The sequence below is a fragment of the Erithacus rubecula genome, assembly GCF_903797595.1.
Source record: "Erithacus rubecula genome assembly, chromosome: 28".
Classification (NCBI taxonomy): Eukaryota; Metazoa; Chordata; class Aves; order Passeriformes; family Muscicapidae; genus Erithacus; species Erithacus rubecula.
The window spans coordinates 4,706,124-4,724,917 of NC_136680.1; the positions used below are offsets into that span (position 1 = coordinate 4,706,124).

Consider the following 18,794-nt stretch of genomic DNA (forward strand, 5'->3'; position numbering starts at 1 on the left):
GAGGGACTGGGGACAAGGGATGGAGGGACAGGACACAGGGAATGGCTGCCAGTGGCAGAGGGCAGGGCTGGATGGGATATTGGGCAGGAATTGTTCCCTGGGAGGGTGGGGAGCCCTGGCACAGGGTGCCCAGAGCAGCTGTGGCTGCCCCTGGATCCCTGGCAGTGTCCCAGGCCAGGGTGGACATTGGGGCTGGAGCAGCCTGGGACAGTGGGGGTGTCCCTGTGGTGGGGGTGGAATGAAATGGTCTCTAAGGTTCTATTCAACCCAACTATCCTGGGATTTTGTGAGCACCTGTTTAGGTGTCTGTATACAATTTGTGACCCCACTAGTGGTCTGGTGCCTTTTTAGTCCTGTGAACAAGGTGAAGGTAGACAAAGCCTCTTGCCTCATGTTAATGACAGACAGTTCTTTTTGCCAGTGCTCTTGTTTCACATGATCTCCACAGATCCATACGTGTCTTCCTTCTTGGCAAACATCTTGCAGTGGAATAGTTAATAGCAGTGATTCCTAGAATTCTGGATGGAGATACAGAGTGTCATTGGGAAAAAATCTTTTATTAGTCTGTTGTCAGAACCATTAAACCTGTGGGATCTTGTGCACTTTTGTGAGAGGGTGATTGTCGTGGTCAGAGCAACATTCCTGCAAATAATGGCCATGGGAGCTTTTCAGTGCAGTCCTAGAAGTGCTGGCCTGGCTGAGGGTGCCTGGGCTGTTGTTGGCACAGGTGGTGAAGTGTTGGGCTAACTGGATTTGAGCACCTCTGGAATTAGTGGAAGATTGGGACATAGCACATATAGCACCCTTGGCATTGTAAGTTTTAGGGCATCTTACCCAAGGAAGAAGGTGGCTGCTGCCTTTTCAAGCAAGCTTCTGCAGCATTTGGTTGGTTGTTTTTTTTTTTTTTTTTTTTTAATGTAATTTCAGGAAGTGTGGTGCAGTGGAACCTAGTCTTAAAGTTTTAGTTTTTTGGGGCATAAAAATGAAGGCCTGTTTTGGAAAGTTTGTGGACTACCAGTCTCCTTTCTGTTGACTTTCTCAAAAAGAGAAACATCATTTAATGAAGTTCTAGATGCAAATTAGTGTCTAGGCCTGGTTCTCAAATCTGGAATATTTACTGATAGAAACTGATTGTTATTGCTTTGGTAAAGAAAGATCAAGACATTCCTTCAGAATATTTCAGTAAGAGTAGAATAAAGACTTGTTTTCCAGTGTAGCATTGCTTGTTTCATCCATCCATCCTATGTTATAGCTCCTTTTCTTTTTGAAAGTCTTTTCAGTATTCAGAGGTTGCACTTCTTCAGGGGTTCTCTTCATCTTTGCTGGCATGAGAACTGTTCACCTGTTGAGGAATACACCTGCTGCAGGTGGGCAGCAGCAGTGTGAGCTGCAGGTTGTTCTGGGAGGAGGTTCTGCAACTCTGACAGACTTGGGGCCATGACTGTTTCCCTGGGGAACCTCTTCCAGACCTTTTCCTAATAGCCAACCTAAACCTCCCCTGACACATTGAAGAGACCCTGGACTAAACATCAGCATGAGGATGGGCATGGACTGGGAGGGGGCACAGCCCAGAGGGGGCTTTCTCCAGGGTCCCTCCCCAGGACACCAGCTCGAGCTGTTGTGTGTCACTGCACCACAAAGACACCAGAGCCTGGGACTGTGCTGGGGGAAACCTGGGGCTGAGCCAGTGAGAAGAGCTGGTCTGACTGGGGAGTGTGGGGTGTGCAGGGAGTCACACAGGGCCTGTGAGCTCACTGGAGCCACCTCTGCGAAGGGGCCTTGACCCAGCAGTGCCAGTCTGGGGCTGTGCCAGGGGGACCCCAGAGTGGCATCAGACTGGTGGAATGGGGGTTTCCTTAATGCCTCACCAGCAGGGGAAGTGGTTTCCCACTAACTTCCAGGCTGGACAGTGTTAGTCCTGCAGCAGATTGTGTCAGTGCTCAGCCAGAGATCAGGAAGAAAGAAGCATCTTCTCTCTCAGTGCTCTGCTCCTTTAGCTCTCTTGTGTCTTTATTGCTCCTGCATGTTTTGTTCTTGGTATCCCATGGAAACCTTTGCCAGGCCTGTATACAAGAGCTTCCTATGTTTGCTTTCCAAAAGCATGAAGGAAAGCAGGTGGAAGCTTCCTTCCCACCTTCTAATGGCTCTGAATCAGCACTGCCCCAGGCACTGCTGGAGTATCCTGGAAGGTGCAGACTGTATTGCAGACAGCTTAGAGGATGTGGGACAATGATGCAAAATCAGTAGCCACTTGCCAAACTCTTGTCAATTCTGCTTTGTGCCAAATAGAAGTGTGGTAACTTGCCATCGTGGTATGCTGGTATCTTACCATGGTGCCACCTTTTCAGGCAACAGATACACCCCAGATAATTAAAAAAACCCCAAAACCCCAATCCTTGAAATCATTGCAATATATAGAAGTGTCCTAATCTCGGCAGCAACAAGGATTTGTATCATAAATAAATGGCAACGTTTCTTCCTTTGCTTACTAAGTATTGTAGTTGTGCTGTGCAGCTTGCATTCATCAACATATTGGTATGTTCTGCTTGTAGGGCTTGAATTTTGTAGAGGGCAAAGACAAGCAAAGTTTCCTTTTATTCAAATAATTCTGAAAATGTGTGTTACATGGTTTTATAACTTAGACACGGTGACCAGAGACAGTTCAGCTGTTTGAGTGTTGTTTACCAGAACAGGAAACTTATCTGAGATTGTGCTCAGCAAGTTCTGACAGAGCCAGAAGGGAATGTGTATAATGACAGAATTTGCAGTACAGCTGAGGTGACCTGGCAGCTTAAATATTGTCTGCTGAGGGGAGTCCCTTGCCCTGCTTCCAGCTTTGCAGTGCTCTCCATGTTCTCCTATCCTGGGGCATTAACTGGTGCTTATCTTGCTGCAAGGAAAGCAGATTAAAACTGCTGACACAACAAAAAGGGCTTCCCTCCTGTGTGGTTTTCCATTGCTTTCACAGTACAGATTGGTTTTCCCATGGGCAGAGGGTGCTGGAATGGGCTCGTGTTGCCACTTGAAACACAAAAATGGAGGTAGAACCTGATCTGTGAGTGAAGGGGAGCAAGAGCTGCCAGCTCTTAATGCTTCAACACATATTGAAAAGATAAAGGTTCAGTTCAAATCCATGCTGTGTTAAATCTCAAATTAGCATGAGTCTTCTCATGGTTTATTCTGTAATGTGCTCAGGTATTTCTTTAAAAATTTGACCTTCACTGTCAGACTTGAATTAACAACAGCTGCTGGTGTAGGGCCTGGGAGTCTCATGCAGGGAGCATTCCCTTTCTAGACTGAGGATTTCTGGTTGCTGTTTCTGACTTCTGCTACTCAACTTCTGGCTGTCAGTAGTGGTGCAGTCCCTGGAAAGGCTTATCCTTTAGCAGATCTAGATCTGTGGATCCTGTTGCAGAAACATGGTTTAGATATCCTGATTCTGACTGTTTCAAAGTAGTTGATGTGCTTGAAAAACTAGGATTATGGCAAGCCATGAGCAGCTTGAGGCTGGTGTGAGTTCTAGTTGTAGGTCAACTAAAACATCAGGATTCAATCCCTGATGGTGGACTGAGGCAGAGAGTATCTTCCTGTGATAGGAATTCTGGATGTTTTATCCAGGCTTTCTTTAAAAAACAGCAAAAATAGAAACTTGTCAAATACTCAGTGTGTGCTCAAGTCAGTGTGCAGCACAGACTCACAGGTTTCATACACACAGTTAAGCAGCACCAAAGGCAGCATTAAACAGTAACAGGCCTTGAGGTGCAGGATGGACAATGTTTACAGGGGAAAACATTCAAAAAATGAATAGTCCCCAGTTGAACCACTGAACTGGGTCAGGTCTTGCTGCTTCTTGTTCTGGGCATAAGGTTGGAATTCAGGTTGAGGTGACAGTTTGGTTTGTCTGGTCAAGTAGCTGGACATGGGGACCTGATTTGTATTTTGGCTGTTGGAAATACTTTGGTGTTTACAGGAATGTCTTCAAAATCTATTTTGATGCTTTTTATTAATGTAAAAAACCAGAAATCCTGAGTACATAGTTCTGTAAAATGTAGTGTTTATGCTTTTGAAAGAATGAATTGTTCTGGAATTTTTAACAAATAATGTTTTGTTTTCTGAGTTGAAAAAATGCATTACTGAAGCAGTGACTTGTTCTCAGTTTTTTAAAATAAACATTCAAACTTATTTCAGGTGGAGGAAGCTTGGTTTATGGAAATGTGAAGATCTAAACCTCACTGAGTATTTTTTCATTTTGCAGATATATTGTAAAATGTCCAATGGTTATGAAGATCACATGGCTGAAGATTGCAGGGATGATATTGGTAGGACAAATTTAATTGTGAACTACCTCCCTCAGAACATGACACAGGATGAGTTACGGAGTCTTTTCAGCAGCATTGGCGAAGTGGAATCTGCAAAACTTATTCGGGACAAAGTTGCAGGTATGATTTAGTATTTCAGAAATTGTCACCTTGTGCTAGACTGCTTGAGGAAATACTTGATTAAATACAACTTAATGTAGAAATACTTAATATTTGTGTGTGTGTGTGTAATCAAACTATTGACAAGTTTGCCTGGAGCTCCCATAATGCCAGGATTGGGTATTGGGAGGATGAAATGCTCAAGGCTAAGTTAATGACTATTGTGTGTATGGCTAAGAATTCTAAGTAGTACAGTTCCCAAATCTGAACATTAATAGACAGGTCTAAAAGTGGTTTATATTTAGTCCACAGTTGATTTATTCTTCCTACAGTCTGTGTGGTTTTGACTCCACCAGAGCTCTGAATATGCAAACAAACCTTTTGTTCTGATTTTGATCAGTAAAATAAAGGTGTGCTGAGGTTCTGGAGTGGCTGTAGTTCTTATCACTGTTGTGGAATTTAACATGTGAGTTCCTTAAATAGGATTGGTAGTAGTAACTTGAAAATATGAGAGGAATGAATTGTTCTGACTTGGGAAACTTAATGTTTCCTTGAAGCAAAGCAAATGCTGACAGAGCAACTGTTTCCATATCTGTTTGCAGGAGGTTTTAGCTGTTCTCTGAAGAGGTTCTAATCCTTCAGATTTAAAATACTTAATTTACTTAATGTTAAAATACTTAATTTACAAGTTTTAGTTATTCTTTTGATTGATGTTGGATTCAGTGAGAGTATTTGGTTGTTTCTGGAGGGGAAAAAAAAAGTGCTATTAACTATCTGTGCCCGGGTGTTTGCTCCCAGCCTGCAGCTCAGTGCCTGTGGAATTCCCTGCTGCACATGCTCAGTGTTGTATTTCAGGATGCAGCAGTACTGATCATTATCTAACCCTGCTCTGGGTCTGTCAAAGCTGCATGGGAGCTGCTGGAATGCATGAGAGCTCTTTGTGCGTCATCTTCAGTGCTTTATTTGCTTGAGAATACCCAGGAGAGCTGAATAATTAAAAACTTCAGAATTTCCCTTCCCAGCAGCCTCTCAGATTTCCATGTCTCTGGCTTTCCTGATACCTTACAGATGAGGCATCTCACAATGTCTGTCTGTCTCAATGTGTGCTTAAGGGATGTGTATGTTCAGTGGTGATAAAATAGTTACATAAATACTGATTTCTTTGAATATTTTGGTAGGTGAGTGTTCATCCCAGATGTTGTCATGTGCTTTGTGGCAATGAGAAGTTGAGGCTTACTCTGGAGACTGGTGTTACAAGGAATAAGACCCCTTGCTTAATGATAACAAGTCATAGTTGACCCCACCTTAGACTGTAAAATAAGCACAGAACCACCTGCACAGGAGGGGAGGATATTTTCAGTGGGAAGCAGGAGACTGATCAGTGCCTGAAATCAAGAACCTGCTTCACAGTTACCTGTAGCATTAAAAACTCAAAGTCTGGTTAACTTTAACTTGGAACTTGACAGTGCTGGGTAGTTTAAAGTCCAAAACACACACTTGTGTCTTTGAGGTTGTTCTTAACCTCAAGAATCAAAAGTAAAATTGCTGTTACTGTTACAGACAGTCCTTGAGTGCCTGTGGACAGAACACTGGCTTTTCTCTAAAGTGGTTGTGAGTGCTGGATTGTGTGGCTGCTGTGGTCATGCCACAGAATTTTGTTACTACCTAATTTGTCATTTGCTTGCAGCACTATTAGGAGCAGTTACCAGTCATCTCCATGCTTACTGATAGTTCTGGAATAGCAGTGCCAAAGAACTGGCTTCTTCTGAGCACTTTTTTTTCCTCCTGCTTTTGTTTCTGCCCCTTGATGTTCACATTATATTCTCTATTTTCAGACTCTCTTTAAACAGATGGATGTACAGCAGTCCCTGAACAGAAAAATCCTGTGACATAGTTCTGCTTTTCTTATGCCTCCACTTGCATTTCTCTGACCCTGTGGCAGACAGCAGGAAACTAGAGCTGCAGAAAAACCTGTTCAGCTCCCTGACCTTGGTTTCTGGTCAGATAAGTTATAATGTTGGCATGTTAGAGTGAGTTGAGTTTCCTGAACAGGAGGGAGGGGAGGGAACCCTTTGCTTTTGTTGGAATTAGACTTGTTGGATCAGTTTAGTTCTCAATGAAGTCATAGCTTTTGGTGCCCCCATAAATTTTCAATAATCAGAGTATTTTGTCTTTGAAGTTCCCTTTATTGTTTGTGTTTGAAGAGTTAAAATCAATGTTTAGTTAAAAATGCAAGCTTTTGGCAAAACATTGAATGATACCTACATTTTTTTTCAATTTGTCTATTAAGAAATGTGGGCCAGAAAAGACTTCTGCCTTGAATGCAGTTTTTCATTACTTATTGAACTAACATAAGCTGTATGGAAACTGATTACTGGGATTCAGGAATTGATTTGAAATCCAAAGTTTGGGTTTGTTTGAGCAAAGTATTTTATTATGATCATTACATACGTTGTTGTGTTTTGAGTATTGAATGTGTGTTAAATTGTGGTTATAAAATGTAGAGGAATTCCTTGAAGCCTCCAGACTGCTTGCCCTTTATCTCACTGGTGAGGAAGGTGAAAGTAGCAGGAAACCATAGTGTTAGTTGATTTTCCTTACCACAGACTTTTGGCTTTGTGTATATATGGGTTGTAACCATTGATAAAGGTGTGACTGTGTATCTCGTTTGTAGTTTGAGATGTGACAGCTTCTTTTTCAGTTTTTTTTCCTTTTTTTTCTTTTTTTTCAGTACCTGAACAGAGAAACTTGTGCACAGTAGATGAGCACTAGAGGGATGCAGGGCTCCTGATCCTACTGGAGGAATAGAGTGCTGGGCTTTGCATTCCCCAGTTGGTGTAGTGCATTCCTCAGCACTTCCAGACATGGCTTTGCTTGGCTTGTCAAGAGTGAGTCAGTACTGGAGGTCAGCAGGCAAATTCTGGATTGTTGCTGTGCTGCTCACTGTACTTGTGTTTATGGTGACTGTGTCTTGGACATCCAGGATTTTCATAAGAGAATTACACAATTCATTAGACACTATTCCTTCTGTCAGATTTTAATTGAACACCAGCCATGCACTGGGGCTTTGAGCCCTAGGGAAATGTTAGAAGGCTGATTCCCATTTCCCAATATAATATGGCACAGTGTCCAGCTTCCAATGTAACTTTTCACTGGTGCATCTCCTGGCCTGTTGTGATGATTGCAGAGATCTGTGAGTAGCCATTGACCTGATTCCATCCATGAAATCCTCTCTTCCTGTGGCTCTGGCTCATGAGACTGAGAGCAAGAAGTCTGGGGTTGCTCCAGTTGGCCTGCACTGATCAGATGGCAGCCCTGCACTACTGACTGCAGGCACAGCAGGAGCAGGCTTGTACTCTGCACTGATTCCCTCACCAGGGATGTGGGTGATTTTAAATTCCCAGTTCCTTGGAGCAACTGCCTCATGCCAGAGATGGTCCAAGAGAAGAAATCTGTCTCATGCTGTATTTTGTTTGGGGGTGTTTGACTTTGCTGTGACATCCAGGTTCTGGGGTCTGGGTTTCCAGCCATTGTGCTGGGCTCCTCTAACAGGTGAGGTTTTTTTAAACATTTCTCCTTCAGTACCAGTTAATGCAGGAATCCAGGGCTCTGGGCCCCTTTGGGCTTGCTCAGTTTCTTGCAGCACAGATGCTGATGTGTCAGGATGCTCATTGTGCCAGGATGTCTGACTGTGCACAGTACAGATGCTTCTTCTCAATAGCTCTAAATTTTCCAAGAGAGCCTGGTCATCTTTAGCCTGCTGCCCATGCAGCTGTATACAGGCTGTTAGTTCTTCTGGACCAAATCCTGAAGCTGAAAGTTAGTTGGTCCTGTGTGTTTTAATTTCTCTGTCTTCCCCTTACTCTGCTAAAGTATTAGTACTTTCAAATGTGACTGTCCTAAAGCTCTGAAAAGGTCAAGTTAAACTGCTTTTTGTGGAATTACTAAAAACAAAAAGCTGCCAAATTCATGTGCAATGGCAACACATGGTAATACTAAAAAGAATATCCCTGCTTATTGGAATAATTGTGTGAGCTGTGGGGTGTTCCCACCTCTGATACTGTAACTGTCCTCAGAGTGCAAGGGAAAAGAATTCAGCAAAACTACCAGGAAGCAGTGTTGGGGGAGTTTAAACTGGATGTTAGGAAGAGTTTGTGCTCCCCCAAGGGTGCTGGCACTGCCCAGGCTCCCCAGGGAATGCCCCAAGGCTGCCAGAGCTGCCAGGAGCGTTTGGACACTCTCAGGGATGCTCAGGGTGGGATTGTTGGGGGATCTGGGCAGGAACAGGAGTTGGAAGGGCCTGATAAAGACCATCAGTCCAACTGAGAATATTGTATGGTTCTGTTCTAGGATTCTCTGAATCTTTTTCCCCATGTGTTTATGGTTTGAGACGTCTGTGGGATCTGTTTATTGCTCCTGTCACCATATCCCTGCTCTGAGTCCCTGGTGACTCAGAGGTTGCTGTGCACACCTTGCTCTCTGAGGGCTCCTTCTGTCAGTGATTGATTTTGTAAAGGAGGCATCCAACTTCCTGAGGTTTCCTGTTCCTTCCCTTACTCCTTCTGTACTGCCTGAGCAGGGAATGTTTTCCCTCTGTACTCTAGGAAGTGTAGGATATGATTCTCCTCAGGGTTCCAGAGGCTCTGTCTGTACCTGTCAGCTCCCCAGACATGGCCCCTCTGTGCAGAGGCTGGGAAGGACACATGGGCATCCTCTGCACTCTGCATTTGCTTGTGTCAGTGTGAGTTCTGATGGAACTCACTAAGGTCAAGCTCTGTGATCAGCAGCTGGCAGGGCAAAGGGATCTCTCCACTGCTCCTGGGAAGTGTGGAGCAGAAAGGATGTTTTGGGGTGACTTGGTTAGGCTTTATGTAGGAATTTGGGGTCCATCTCCAACCTTGCTGTCATAAAGGCTCACTCTCTGCAGGTGTGCCTGGGACACGTTACTTACAGGACCAAAAGAAATCACTTTCAGCTAGTTGCAATTCCTCAGGAATGGACATAAAGCTTTACCCTTTCCCTGCCTTTTTCTTTTCATGTCTTCTCTGGAAGACTCAGTCTCAGAAATTATGCAGCTAAAGAAGAAATTAATGTCCTGTCTATGTGAGCTTTTCAAGCAGAAAGGGGAGGAGGATTTTACTGCCCAGCTGTCAGGTGCTGCAGGGTGGTGAGTAGCTCAAGTTCATGTGACAGGGCAGCTACTCATTTCACCAGTGCAGTGAACTCAGTCTAGAAACAGAATTCTGAAGTGTTCTTGTTTGTGGAAAATACTTATGTATTCTCTTTGGCTGAAATAGTTTCCTTTTGCATGTGAAACACCCATGAAATTGTTTATGCAGTTTTACTGTTAACTGTGGAATTGGAATGCATCATTACCTCTGGATTTTTTTTTCCCTAGCTCTTTAATCACATTTGGTAGTTTGTGATTTCTCTAAATGTGCATTCAAGAATGCCTTGTGGCAATGGTTAACTTAATGAGAAGTGCAAATGGTTTGCAGACAGATTGCCTAAATACTGAAAATGTACTGAACACCAAGTTTGCCAGCTCCACTTAATTCTCTTTGTCATAAAGGCAGACACATAAACTGCTTTGGAGGTAGTAGCTGAGTTTTCTCAAGGGTATAGGAATGCAGTTAACCTAAATCAGAGAATCCTGGAATATCCTGAGCTGGTTGGGACCCACAAGGAGCAATTCCAGCTCCTGTCCCTGCCCAGACCCCCAACAACCCCCCTGAGCATCCCTGAGAGTGTCCAAACGCTCCTGCAGCTCTGGCAGCCTTGGGACCATTCCCTGGGGAGCCTGGGCAGTGCCAGCACCCTCGGGGGGAAGAACCTTTCCCTGAGCTCCATGCCAAGGCCTGACACAGCTCCAGCCCTTGCTGGGCTCCTGTTCCTGTCCCAGAGCAGAGCTCAGCCCCTGCCCCTCTGCCTCCCCTGGGCAGGAGCTGCAGCCCCCGAGGAGTCTCCCCTCAGTCTCCTCTGCTCCAGCTGAACCAGCCCAGTGCCCTCAGCTGCTCCTTCTCTTCCAGATCCTTCCCCATCTTTCTAGCCCTAAAGGTTGCCTGTGTTCTTTCAGAGTGATCAGATCACAGCCAGTAGAAGCAGCAGCTGTAGCAGCAGCTCTTGGGCTCTGCTTGTCAGTATTTGGGGCATATCTGGGGTTGTCAGTGGATTTCTGGTGCCCCTGCTGTGACCCAGGGTGTTGGCTGCTGTCAGGACAGGGTGGCTGCAGGACACCTGGGCTTGGAGCAGGTTGCTCTGAGCTTTGTCAGGTGTACTTGACCAAAAGGAGGGTAGAGTTTTTGTTCTGGTTGACCTCTGCTTGGGGACAGTCAAGCACTTGTTTAGCTGTTCCTTAGGCTGGACCTATGTACCAGTCTGGCCTATAGTAGAGCTTCTGGGGCACTGTGAGCAGGCAGAGCAGGGCAGAGACTGGGCATTCTGCTGTGTTCAGCCCATGTGCACTCAGGGCTGGTGATGCTGTGCTGTGGTCTCCAGCAGTTGTGGCAGCACCTATTCCTGGAACAGCAGAGGTCTTGGACAAAGCAAAGCTGCCTTGACTGAAAAGGATGGTGGAGCTGTGCAGGGAGTGCCTGGGGCCTCTCACTCAGGCTGGGCAGATTTGTTCTTAGGTCTGCAAGTGAGGAGGACCTGTGTCACCCCCTGAAGGGCCAATGGGTGTGTTGAAAACCAACCCTTGAGTTTGGGGATCATCAGCACAAGGTGCAAGGCCAAGTGTGTTAGAAGTGTTGGTGACTGAGCTGGCTGATGGTTCCAGTTAACACTCAGTGTGTGCAGTGATGCCTGACTGGGAGCAGTGGCTGGTCCCACTCACAGGGACCCTGAGAGTGTTCTCTGAAAGCCTGAGGCAGGGCTGGCACAACAGGCAGTGACTCCCTGCTCTTTTGGGGTCATGGGTGTCCTTGTAATCTCTTTGGGTACACTGAAGAGTTGGATATATCCCTCCTTATAATACACAAGTAGAAAAGGCCAAGAGAACTGTACAGACCATTCCATGGCTCTGCTTCCTTTGCTTTTTTTTTTTTTTTTTCCTTGTCAAGTCATACAAATGAGCCATGCAGCAACGTCTTTGGTTGTGTTCTAATATTTTTCAACATGTGAGTTACTGTTCCACATTTTATAATATTTTCATTCTCTTCCAGTGGAGCAGCTGTGTTTCTGCAGTGTAAAAGTTGGGTTCAGCTCAGCTGTGAGCAGGGTGACTGAGTACTCACTGAGCTTTCTGTACTGTAATGTTTGCAGCTAAAGAAATGTCATTATTTGAAAGTTGAATTTTCTTCCTCAGGAGAAGGAAGAACTGAATTTTTGAGCCCTCAGCATGTTGAACAGTCAGATTTTTGTTCCAACAACAGGTGAACAAATTCTGTCCTGTTTAAAGAAATGAGGTCTTGCAGTGAGTGGGCAGGCATTTTCATCCCAGATGCTCTCAAAAATCCAGCCTGTGGTATTTCTGCACAGTTTTGGGCTTGGTATTTTCTGTGTTCACTTTACAAATCCTTTTCACTTCACAGAATCTCGGATGCTGGCAGTTCATCTGGGAAAGGAGCCCTGGAGCAACTGAAATTAAATCTCAATATATTCAGAAATTATCTGGAACTGAGAGAAAAGGAAAAGTGAAAAGAGAACATATAGAAATTATAATTATGTAGAGGGTCTTTGTGAAATAAAAATAATTGCTAAAAAAACCCCACCCTTATGTTTACAGGATTTAAAGCTGTTACTATTATGATTGAATTTTTGTAATATTGTGGAGATGAGATCCCTGTGAGCTCTCTGAACCAGGGCTGACAACAGACTTTTGTTAAGCTAGCTTTGTAGCTCTTGACTTTTTCCCAAAGAGGTGCCTGTTTGAGTTGCTTGTATTCATTTTTGTTTTAAGGAAAATACCACTGATTTTGCATAAGAAGGAGAGGCAGCTTTATTTCTAATTTGTAATGTTTTGCTGAGTTGTTTGGAGGTCAGGCTTTCCAAACCAGCTAAATGTGCTTTTGTCCTTAAACTTCTCTAAATGAGATTCTTCATTGTTTAGCTGTGACCAGAAGGAGAGTTGTGTCCTAAAGCCAGGGGAAGCAGTGGGGACACGTTCTGGACTGGAAAGTCATTATCAATATAACTAGATATTTTCTTTTTTTCCTTGCTAGTTCCTTCCTGTTGCCATCAAGTGTCTCTTCAGTAAGATGTGCTGGTTTGAAGTCTTGAGCAGAAGTGGGAATTGGTTCAGTGAGCAGTGTGAGACTTAGTCACAGGAACTGTGCAAAAAAACTGGGTTCAGATCCTGTTGAAGGAAGATCCTGAGCTGCTGCACAGACTGGCACAATAAAGGGTGAAACATCATGGAATGGTTTAAATATAAACCTAAACTTGAGCTTTCTGTGGGCACAGTGCAGTGATTGCTGGTGCTGGGTGCTCTGAGTGACCCAGCCCTGCACCAGCACAGTGCTGCCCAGGGCAGGCACAGCCCCAGCCTGGCACAGACTGCACTGTCTGGGGGGTTCTGCTGCTCTCTTGGTATTTCAGGGACTGAATGATAGTTTGGGGAAGCATTGATGACTTAAGTGAAGATGAGGCAGGTGAAAGTATTTCAGAACAATTAATTGTTGCTTCAGCAAATTCTTTGTGTAAAAAAAACCAACTTACTTCCATTTCCCAAAATCTGCATAGGAGATGACAGAATATTATTTGTAGGCAAAGTAAAACTGAAATTTATGATTAACTTCTTCAGTACCTACACTGGAGCTCCTGTCCTCAGTTCTGTCTCCAGCAGTGTGTTTTCTGGAGCTGACTGTGGTCACCACAGCACAAATGGTTGTGTCTGAAACACAGCAGCTGCTCAGTGACACTGGTGGGGCAGATGTGAGGACATTGCTGAGCTGTTGGCTAGGGGATGGGGTAAGAGAAAATGTTTGGTTCAAACTATGGGTTTTAGCTTCAGCTTCATGTGTTTCCAGAGTAGCTGAGGTGCATCATCTTTACCATGAATGAAGGATTGAGTGCAAGGCTGGAGCCCCTCTGGGGACAGGCTGGCAGAGCTGGGGGTGCTCAGCTGGAGAAGAGAAGGCTCCAGGGAGAGCTCAGAGCCCCTGGCAGGGCCTAAAGGGGCTCCAGGAGAGCTGGGGAGGGACTGGGGACAAAGGGGAATGGCTTCCCACTGGCAGAGTGCAGGGTTAGGTGGGATATTGGGTAGGAATTGTTTCCTGAGGGGATGGTAAGGCCCTGGCACAGCTGTGGCTGTCCCTGGCAGTGTCCCAGGCCAGGCTGGACATTGGGATTTGGAGCAGCCTGGGACAGTGGAAGGTGTCTCTGCACAGGGCACAGGGTTGAATGAAATGGTCTCTAAGGTTCTTCTCAGCTCAAACCATTCCATGATTCCGTATTTTCCTGTATTTTAAAAAACATACTAAGAATTATATGCTAGAATCTACTCTGTTTATTACTGTGTATGTTTTGATGATGGAATTTGGTCACCATAGACATGGATTGGAAAATCACGCACTTAACTGTTAGTTTTTAAAATTGGTTGTTAAATGCTTCAGGTGTTTGTTGCCATCCAAAAATATGTTTTGACAGAAATCCTTCATGAAGCTTCTTTCTTTTTGATGTAAGGACAGTGTGAAAATGAAACCTGCTAAGGATGTAACAAATAGCAAGTGCTTGTCTCCAGAGTCAAGAGTTCTGTCTTTGGCTGTACAGGATGCTGTTACCCTTCTCCCTTGAGGCACTGCTGGTTCATTCTCCATACCCTCATTCCCAGTTCATTTCTGTAGAACAGTCTCCAGCCAGTAAATGTTCAGTCTGTTGCCAGGGTGTTTTCCTCCCCATGATCAGGGAGGGCTCTGCCTCTGTCCTTGCTGCATTCCATGAGGTGCTGCTGGTCTGTCTCCTGTGACAGCCTGAGCTGTTCCTCCCCAGCTGGGGATATCTCCAGTCTTGGTGAGAGCACATTCCCATCCCCTCCTCCATGACATGGATCAGGAGGTAAACTGCAGGTTCTAGTAGAAACCTTGCAAACTCCACACAGCTGGAGTGTGTGTGGGGTGTGTGGGTGTGTTTTTGTCTTCTTTTGAAGATGGATGTGATGCTTACCTTTCTTCTTCTGATTTCCTGGTCATTCTAAGGTGAAACAGTTTTGGCAGGGACATGAGCCTGGTGCCTCATCACCCTTCCAAAGAGCCCATTTTATCCCCCCCACGGATTGATTGGGACCAGTTCACTCAACCAGTCAGTCCCTGGCTCAGTGTTCATCCACTGGCCTTTCTCAGGGAGCTCTTTCCCAGGTGCAGAGGCTTGTTGGACTCTGCTGGTGAAGTGAGGCACAGAAAGCATCCTGTGCCCCTCTGCTCAGATCACATGTTAAACCTGCTGCCATACTTCCAGCCTTGTGCTGCTGGGACAGCAATAGAACATTTTCTTGTTGCCCTTGTTATTCTTTTGTTTCTTTCAATTCTTTTTAGATCTGAACTGCATTTGAGCTCTGCCATTCCTCAGACACAGTGGACAGTGTTTCCAAATTCCTCCTTCTGTAGCTGTCATTTCTCTCTCCTGTGCTCTCTGTTTCCCTTGGAGCTCTGCCATGGCTCCCTGCTCAGCCAGTCTGCTCTGCTCACACATCTGTGTGTTTTCCTGGTTTCAGGAAGCAGAGGATGCTGTTTGTGTGCTGTGACTCACTCGTCTCTTGGTCACCTGCTCTGCCAGTCCTATCTTGCTGCACTTCTCCATTGGCATAACACTTTTCAGGAAGTTTGATGCAGGATGGTTGTGTTTTTCTCCTGGCTGATATGATTGTGTAGCCCTGGTTGCACAGCAGTGTAACTGTGCTGAAGAGGCCCACACATGGCAGATCTGAGCACTTTAATCAGTTCTTATCCTCAGAAATGACAGCCACTGCTTTGAACTCTGCTGCTGCCTGATATTTTACATGGCACTTCTTGATGCATTCACACCTATTTAGGCTCTCTGGTTATCACTCAGGGCACAGTTTGTAAAGCCAAACAAAAAACTCAAACCCAGCTCATGTCCTCCAAAAACTGATTGCCAGTTCAGAAAACAAAATCTAAACTGAGTTGCCATCATGCTGAGGTGCACTGACATGACAGGGGCCAGGTTTGATTTTGGGGTTTCTTAGGGAGGACAGGATGGGAGGATGTGAGTGAGCTGCTCTCAGTGAAGTGCTCTGGTATGTATCAGACTCCTCTGAAACTGGAGCTGTCAGCACTGGGCTGGGAATAAGGAAGGAGCTGCTGACTGAAGCCATGTGTCTCAGGAGCTGGGAAAGGAAGCAGGGACATGGACAGAAACCCAAATGATGCACGGAAAGAAAAGCAGTGCCCTCTCTCCTGAAAGGGCCTTTTAGCATGGAAACAAAACTTGATTCTTTCTGCTGAAGGACTGTAGTATTTTGCTTAAAACTAGGTTTTGTTACTTTGTTAATTATTTGTCCATATAAGGACCTACTTGTTGCTCTTTTTTAGCTTTTTCTCTAGAGTAAATTTATATTTACGTATATGCAAACTTTAAAAAATATTTCAAATTCCTATCCACTAAAATGTTTTAAAAACTGTTACAGCACCAATTTCCTTTGTGCTGCAGGTTTCTACAGCAGGCTGGGAATATCAGGAGAAAGCAAAAAATATCTTTCATTGCCTGGGGTAAACACCTGACTGCAGTCATAGTGATGTGTAAATGCCAATTCCTTATATATTTCCTGGCATCCCTAGTAGATAGGTAGATTGTATGGTTTTGGAGTAAAATGATGAAGCAGAGACCGTTCCTGCACAGGTGAGGTGGAAATGTCTCCTGCAGTGACAGGGCTGGTGTGTGTTGGCCCAGCCTCTGTAGAGGTGAGCTCTGGGCACTGTGTGGGGAGGTGGCTGAGGCTGATGCCATGGGGTATTTTAGAGCAAGACAAGTTAATATATGCTGTCAGTTTTGCATGGATTGGGTTTTTCTAGCATTTAAGGACTGTAATTTAAAGGTGGTAACTACAAACTAAGAGGGATGATCTGCATTCTAGGTTACTGTAGAGAAATACAGGTAATTGACAGTTTCTTACCTATTGTCAGGTAAAAGTTAATAGGATTGTAATATTGGGGTTCAGTACAAACTTAGTGTCAAATGCATAGAGGGAATATGAGAATGAAACTTTGTGATCCTGCCACTATGAGAGCCTTCTTTTTTAAATCAGTGTTTGTTTGAGTAAACCCCATTGTATCCCTGTCCCCCCTTTCCCTGTTGGATAAGGAATAGTCATTGAGGAAGCTGTATAAAACTGGAAGTGAAAAAGATGCTGAATTTAACTCTGACAGAAACAGTAAAGAAGGCCAAAAGGATACAGTCACTGTGTGAAGGTACTTTAGGGACAGACACTTGGAAGGAGAAACTTGTTTAAGGTCCAGGATTGGACTTGTACAGGAACAAGTGGACACAGAATATGTACACCTCAGTTTGTAGAAGGAGAGTGTTGGCTGGAGACTGTAGAATGTGCTTTCAGTCACAGTGCCACAGAAATATAAGAGTTTTTAATGTGAGCTTGTGTGTGTTAGCAATTTCTGCTTCCAGGGGCTGGACCCAGGGCACGTGGTGCCTTTTACTCCTGCATGTCCATGAGTGCTGCGACTTGGGTTTGGTTTTATCCTGTATATAAGTAACTTAAAATTCCTTGTTACTGTTCTCAAACAGTGCATAAACCCATAACCTGTGTGATGCTTTGTAAGGAAACAAAGGAGTGTGGGCAGCAGGGGAGAGAGGGATTCTGTCTCTCTACTCTACTCTGGTGAGACCCCACCTGCAGAGCTGTCTCCAGCCCTGGGAGCCCTCAGACAAGAAAGACATGGACCTGCTGGAGTGACCCCAGGGAAAGCCATGGAGATAATCTGAATTCTGGAGCCAGGCTGGGAGAGCTGGGGGTGCTCACCTGGGGAGGGGAAGGATCCAGGGAGAGCTCAGAGCCCCTGGCAGGGCCTAAAGGGGCTCCAGGAGAGCTGGAGAGGGACTGGGGACAAGGGATGGAGGGACAGGACACAGGGAATGGCTGCCAGTGGCAGAGGGCAGGGCTGGATGGGATATTGGGCAGGAATTGTTCCCTGGGAGGGTGGGGAGCCCTGGCACAGGGTGCCCAGAGCAGCTGTGGCTGCCCCTGGATCCCTGGCAGTGTCCCAGGCCAGGCTGGACATTGGGATTGGAGCAGCCTGGGACAGTGGGGGTGTCCCTGCACCAGGAAATGGAATGAAATCATGTCTAAGGTCCTTCCAAACCCAAACCATTCCATGATCTACAGTTCTATGCCTGCTGTGTTCTCTGGTTACTTGTTGCAATGGAAGGCTACTCAGTGTATTGAAGATGATACATTTATATGAATTATAATCATCCCACTCTTCACCTGTCAAGAGAATAGTCCCCCAGTCCTCCCCAGTGTGACATCCATCCAGGAGGTGACAGTCCTGACTGCCAGGGCTCTCTGTGGGTCATGCTTGGAGGGATTAGTCTTGTTTGGAGTGTTTCCCTGGTCTTTAAGGGCCCATTTGCATAAGTTTTATTAGGACCTGGTTCTGTTTGGTAGTTTGCTGGAATAATCATGTTTATATGACTTTTGGAACAGACTGAAAATATCCATAAAGCAGCTGTTGCTCAGCCTTCACAGCAGGGCTGGACCTGTGAGGGATTTTGTATCCTTCCCATTCTTGAAAAAGTCATTGCCAACTGTCCACCTGGTATTTTTTGCTCTTAAACTTACATTTGTTTTCTTAGTCTGGAGAAATAAGGTAGGGTCCAGGTGCTCAACATTTTTCTCATTGTTCAATTACTCATTTTCTTAATCAGAGGTAAATAATCTCAGTAGGTAAGTGGGTGTGAACCAACCATGTTTGATCTAAATGTTTGACCATCTTTGACTAATAAAACAAAACTAGTGTTATAAAGCAATCACAAAAACCATGCTGTGGGTACATTAGAAGCATTGATCAGAATTTTGCAGATGTTCTCTCTAGGTCTCCACAGGTGGAGTTAAATCCTCCTTGCACAGAGCTGATTGCTGCTGGTTGTGTGCTGTGTCTGGAGCTGTGAGAGGGGATTGGAGCTGGTTTAACCCCAGGGGTCTAAGGGAAAAGGATGTTGTTTTGGTTCTATGAGACCTCAACACAGGGGCTCTGGCTTCTCTAAGAGTTTTAGCAGACAGCAGGAATTACCTGTGAGTGTTTATACAAAGGCTGTATGAGACAACAGGCTCTGACATTGTCTGAGTTCAGCTGAGCTACTGCTGGGTTAGGTTTCACAAGGAAGCAGCCAAAGGCAGAGGTTGTGCCAGGAGCTGGCACAGTTCTGCAGTCAGTCTGTTGGCATGAAAACACTGAGGGTTATTTG

General features: G+C 45.1%; 1 protein-coding gene across 6 annotated transcripts in view; it reads left to right on the top strand.

The window, feature by feature from the left end:
• ELAVL1 (ELAV like RNA binding protein 1) overlaps positions 1–18,794 on the top strand; it is a 40,469-nt gene that overhangs the window by 6,669 nt on the left and 15,006 nt on the right. For 5 of the 6 annotated variants that reach the window (XM_079328706.1, XM_079328711.1, XM_079328708.1 and 2 more), the window contains exon 2: positions 4,256–4,439. In XM_079328706.1, coding sequence (XP_079184832.1) covers positions 4,256–4,439 — 184 coding nt within the window. Of the gene's footprint in view, positions 1–1,280; positions 1,368–4,255; positions 4,440–18,794 lie in introns of all 6 variants that reach the window. The other variant, XM_079328709.1, reaches the window with a different exon arrangement.